The 6,162-nt window shown below is 43.0% G+C and overlaps 1 protein-coding gene across 1 annotated transcript; it reads right to left on the reverse strand.

Annotated features, from left to right (window-relative positions):
• Positions 1 to 2,735: 2,735 nt before the first annotated feature.
• Positions 2,736 to 3,152, reverse strand: LOC145240088 (uncharacterized). Its single transcript, XM_080103708.1, has one exon. The coding sequence runs from the start codon at positions 3,150 to 3,152 to the stop codon at positions 2,736 to 2,738; it is 417 nt and encodes a 138-aa protein (XP_079959834.1).
• Positions 3,153 to 6,162: the final 3,010 nt, after the last annotated feature.

A 6,162-nucleotide genomic window follows, 5' to 3' on the forward strand; every position in this document is an offset into this window, starting at 1 on the left:
AGTACAGTCAGGGAAGTCGGTAGCAGGAAAGGAATTCCAAAATCTAGCTGTTCAATGGAAGAAACTATTGGAGTAGAAAGCTTTTTGGCATTTAGGGACCTCAACAGTGAAGGAGCGTAATTTTGTTGCTAAGCAGGTTTGTCGAGAGATATGTAAGTCGAGGGGGCACAGTGCCACAGGTTCATCAGAGCACATTCCATTAAAATACTTGTAAAACTGGCACAGAGATGCAACATCACAGCGATGAGATAGGGGTTGGAGCTTAGTTAACAAAGTGGGACTTATTAAATTTAAGACTCTTTTTTAGACCCCCTTCAAGAGAGAGAGAGAGAAAGAGACTAGTGGCAGATGTACCAGCCCAGATGTGGCAATAATATTCCATGCATGGGCGAATGGTGGCCTTGTAGAGGTATGGGATATTCTCAGGTGTGAGTAATCTTCTAGCTCAATAAAGGGAACTGTTATATCGCAAGATCCCCACACAGTTACATAAACGAAGCACGGGACGAGAAGGAACTATGGAACAACAATGGCGGCGCGGAGACAAATGTTGTTTGTCGGCAAAATGTTCAGAGCCATATTAAACACACATCGGGGTGTCAAAACACATCCACTCCCACACCCACATCAACAGCATAACCCGCAAATCATCCGGGTGGAAAACACATTAACGGCATCAACTAAATTAGGAGTAGAAATATTAATAATACACCTGACAACTCCTCTCACATGCACTTCAAACATAAATAGTTAGGTCACGGAGTACGGTCGCGACGTAATTCCTACATAAGCTGATTCGCAATGTTTACAGCTTTGATGGGATATATACAAATGAATATACCTCCAAATAAGTGAATCCCTGATGTGTGGTTAATTACGAAAAACTAACACAGATAAAAAATACGACAGCAATTTTTGCCTCGGAGCCGCTATGTCCCCTACTACGTCCGCGCTCGCTGTATAAATAAGCCGACCATCAGAGAAAAAAGTCAGTTACCGGCAGATTGCCAACCAGAGCGGATCGCCTTGCTAACGGTATCAGCAGCAGCAGCAGCCACGCCAGTTCTCTTCAGCCCTTTCCAGCAGCAGCAGCCACAGCCGTTCCCCTCAGCTCTTTCCAGCAGCAGCAGCAGCAGCAGCCACAGCCGTTCCCCTCAGCTCTTTCCAGCAGCAGCAGCAGCAGCAGCAGCAGCCACAGCCGTTCCCCTTAGCTCTTTCTTGCAGTGGCAGCAGCAGCCACAGCCGTTCCCCTCAGCTCTTTCCAGCAGCAGCAGCAGCAGCAGCAACCACAGCCGTTCCCCTCAGCTCTTTCCAGCAGCAGCAGCAGCCACAGCCGATCCCCTCAACTCTTTGCAGCAGCAGCAGCCACAGCCGATCCCCTCAACTCTTTCCAGCAGCAGCAGCGGCAGCTCCCCTCTCGGCGACAGCAGTTGATTCAAAGTGCTTGGTCACCTATCACTGTTTGTTCCCTGAGGCCTACCACCAGAGGACTCCACCTCTCTTCAGCAGCTCCCTTCTCCGCGACAGCAGTTGATTCAAAAGTGCTTAGTCACCTATCACTGTTTGTTCCCTGAGGCCTACCACCAGAGGACTCCAACCTACCATAACACCTGGATCCCTATTCCGGCCTTCCTGACGCCTAGTAGACCGTGTATACCAATTCACCTTGACCCTCAATAAAGGTTTGAACTGAATTACATCGTTTGTTCTCCTTGCTTCCATACGCTTGTGTTATTATATAACAGAACCCATCTTCCATGCAGCAGCCTTCACAACGTCCTCAATGCATTTGTTCTAGTTCATATTGCCCACAAATGTTAGGCCAAGGAGTTTGAAGGAAAAATTCTCAGGTAAGGTGTTATTGATTTCAGTCATTGGAAAGGTGCCTTGTAATTGTTAAAGGAAAGCAGCTTAGTCTTACTAGCATTTAATGTTACTATCCTGAATCAGCATGCTCTATTTGCAGTTATCACTGTTCCCTTCTTCCTGTTCTCGATTCGCGTAACTGAGACGAACAGCACGAAATCTCTTTCACCAAGCAAATGAAAGAATGCCGCCTACACACAAAAGTGGCACCAACTCATACAAATCAGTACCAACCGCAGACACAGTGTCATTTGTGCATTGGGCATAACAGCGACCGGCTCGTCATACATTGTCTATACTCCTCCCTGATCCCTGATCACAGCATATGCAAGGTCGCGCTGGTAATCTTCGGCGTGTACTTCGCCGCAAGGGTGGTTCTGGGGTCTCTCCATTCTGTGTTGTCTGTGGACCAGGCAGTGTCATACCCTCAATATCATCTGAAGTCTCATATGCTCTGCCAGGTGGAATGGCATCTGATCGGTTTTCAGAGGGTTCTCCATTTTGGGTTGGTTGTCAGTCAGGCAGTGTAATACATGCAGTGTCATCTGAAATCTTATCATCTGCATTACCAGAGGGGAAGGTATACGTCTGGGGTCATATATCCTTCACATAGCAAGGGACACCATCAACACCAATGTCTTGCAGGCTGATCACTTCCATTACTGTTCCTTCTTCGAACTTGGATGTGCATCGATAACCTGGCGGTTTTACCCATACAGGGTCACCCACATGGTATTGGGTTTGTGCAGAGGTGCAGAGGTTGGTAATGTGGGCACTGGATCGATGTTCTTCGCCCTAACTTCATATCTATAGATCCTGTTGGCAGGTGCAGTGCATGATGATGTATTGTCCTTGGGCGTGATATTGTACTAATACACTGCTTCCTGAACAGTGCATCTCGTTCTGGCTGCAATCCACTTAATACTGCAGTGACATTGTTCTGCAAGGCCATTGCCTGCTGGCACATATGCACACCAAAACCACTGGCGTACTCCCCAACCAACGGAAAACTCCTTGAATTCCTTACTGGTAAATGCAGTGTCATTGTCAGTAAGCAGTTCCTGCGGTGGGCCACGCTCCAAAAATATCGGCTCAAGATGCTGAATGATGTGTCTGAAGTCCTGCTGTGACAACATCCACCAAATGGTAAAACGTGCTGGACCGCAATCAGTGAGCATCAGGAAATATTTGCCGTTAAAGTGTGTTATAGCCATCCCCAGCCTTTGCCAATTAGCTTGTACCACCAATTTTCCTGACATCCAATTAACTGGGGACGGATCAATCATCCGACATTCCTCACATTTCCGATAGCTGACCTCACATCAGCTTTGGTAATTGCTAGGCAAACCCACTGAATGAAATATGCTGAACGGATGCCTGGATGCTTACTGCTTTTATTCAGTTCCATGATCTGACTACTAGTCATTGCGTTACTCTTTGCAGCACAGGTCAGAGGTACAGGCTCTGTCGTAGATTTCATTCTATCGAACCACCTTTGTGGAACACATGTCATGGGGTCTGCCAAGTTCTGACATGACGGGACCAGAGAAACGTCTATTGAAAGTTCGTACTCTTCTACCAGTGATTTTATTGTGTCCAATCGTTGTTGGAGTAACATTTTGCTTGTAGCTTTTGTGCGTACTCTAGTTTTTCAGTGAGCATATCCACTAACCAGTGATACACTCTTACTGAGTCCGTTTTTAAGTGTATACATTTGCACTTCCAGTGTAATGCAAGGTTGATGCCCTTCAATGCCACATCCAGTTCAGCCAAGTTAATATGCTGCATGTCGCTCGTGGATTGCAGCCAACATGCATCTTCAAAAACAATAGTGTCATGTTCCAGGAGCACGCCAGTCACCAGGGAACTTACGTCCACTCATACATTGACGTCTTGTCCATTTACACACCACAGACTGTAGAGGATTAGGACATATATATCCTAGTCCTGACCCTGTGAGGGATCGCTCTGCTTCACCCTAGAGCTATATGCTCAGTTCGTTAAATCCAAAGTAGCTGAGCAGTGGCTTGGTTCTCATCAGTTTTGGCAAATAACAAACAGAATCCTGAACAGAAGTGTGCGTTCTGTCCCAACCATCATCAATAGACCTGAGGTCATCTCATCAGCATCAGAGAAGGCCAAACTATTTGCCAAGAACTTTGCAGCTAATTCTACCCTAAGCAATGAAGGCCATCAACTTCCCATATTTTCTCCTATAACATACAACACGCTATGCAACATACAAATATCTGTGCATGAGGTCGCCAAGCTAATCAAGAACCTTGATTCCAGCAAAGCAACTGGCCCTGATGGCATTCCAGTAAAGTAACTGGCCCTGACGGCATTCCAGTTATAGTTTTCCTAAATCTTTTTTGTCAAATATATTATTAACCAATACTTTTTCTTATATTTAAAACGAAAAAAAAAGTCGCCCATGAAAATGAACATTTACCAAATTATACCTGCACTATTATCTGAACTCAGAAATACATGGCTTTTTTTTTCCTACAGTATGCATTACCTTTAGCTAGTCTAAACTTAATACGTAACCTTAAAGGTATTACTCTTAACCAGTTTTTTAAACAAGTTCTTCAAATGTAAAATAATAAAAAATAACCAGACTTTCCAATTTGATAAAAGTTCTATTATAGCATATTTATTATGGGGTGGAGCTGGAATGCTCGAACATTCTGGCATGATATAAATAAAAATGTTGAATTAAAAAATAAATAAAAATACAGAACCCACCAGGATTCTCCCACCACCACCACCGCAACCCCACATACCCTTTAAGTACCGGAATAAAACCAGACTAGTTGGCTAGCATCTACTTTTACGTTATGAACTCAAGAAGGCAAAGTCAAACTCCACGGACCCAAAGCTAAGAAATGTTTCTATCCGTAACTTTTGAAGTCTACTATCCTAAAATTCACTAACATCTGTGTATTTCAAACTTATTGTTTTATTTTTCCTTATTCCAGCTTTGACTTTAATCCTGAACGTTTTAAGTATACTTGTCTTGTTTTCTTTTTATCTATTTATCTTTTTTTTTCCTAAATCTTTTTTGTCAAATATATTATTAAACAATACTTTTTCTTATATTTAAAACGAAAAAAAAAGTCTCCCATGAAAATGAACATTTACCAAATTATAGCTGCACTATTATCTGAATTCAGAAATACGCTGCTTTTTATTTTTTTTTCTCTACAGTATGCATTACCTTTAGCTAGTCTAAACTTAATACGTAACCCTAAAGGTATTACTCTTAACCAGTTTTTTAAACGAGTTCTTCAAATGTAAAATAATGAAATATAACCAGACTTTCCAATTTGATAAAAGTTCTATTATAGCATATTTATTATGGGGTGGAGCTGGAATGCTTGAACATTCTGGCTCGAGGTAGATAAAGGCAAAAGTATCCATGCATTAACATGGGAAGGGAGACTATCTTCAAGTACTATCCTAAACTGGAAATGGGGCAACGGACTTATACTAAGTAGATATTAATAAGTCCTCTCACCCATTTTTTTTTTTTTAAATGGAGAGTAGATAATACTTGTGGATGTGTTATCGGCAGCTCCAGTAACTCTTGCTTCTCCTTTTTTGTCCTTTAGTCCTCATTTCCAATGAGTGATTTTTCTGACAAAGAGTGAAGAAAAAGCTGTTTTCCAGGTCGGTAGTACTTCGTGAACAGTAGCCTGAGATGTGGGAAATTTTCTGTTTCTATGTTTATCCTTGTGGTCATATCACTAGTAAGGGTGCTGGAGGTAAACGTTTCATCTGGGCTGACCTTATCCGCCTGAAAGTCAGGGACCCAAACCTTGGATTAACCACTAAGGAGGCTGTCCTATCAGCATGTGCAAAGTACCAGGGCTGCTGTATTGCCATTTGGTGAATGGATTCTGGACCATGCAGTAGTTTCTGGTAGGGCCTCTCGATACCATACTAGTGAATAATTGTTACGGCTTTACCTTATCATGTACCACAAAAAAAAAAAAAAAATTCCTGTCCTTTTCTCTCTTACTTTCCCTATCTGTCCTGCTCCAACCAAGTCTATCGACCTGTTCCACAAATCCCAAACCTCAACATGACAAATCTCCAGAAAAAAAAAAACACGAATAAACCTAGAACCCCATCCTCCAACGTAGACCCCTACTACCATGTCTCCATCTTTAACATCAGGGGTCTACGTTCCAACCTTCCAGAGGTTGAAACACAATTACAGGAGACGAAACCGAACATATTCTTTCTAAGCGAAACTGGCATAGGGCCGACCACTTCCCTAGATGAGTTCAT

Source organism: Euprymna scolopes, chromosome 19 (assembly GCF_053919585.1).
Source record: "Euprymna scolopes isolate OS-2025 chromosome 19, ASM5391958v1, whole genome shotgun sequence".
Taxonomy (NCBI): Eukaryota; Metazoa; Mollusca; class Cephalopoda; order Sepiida; family Sepiolidae; genus Euprymna; species Euprymna scolopes.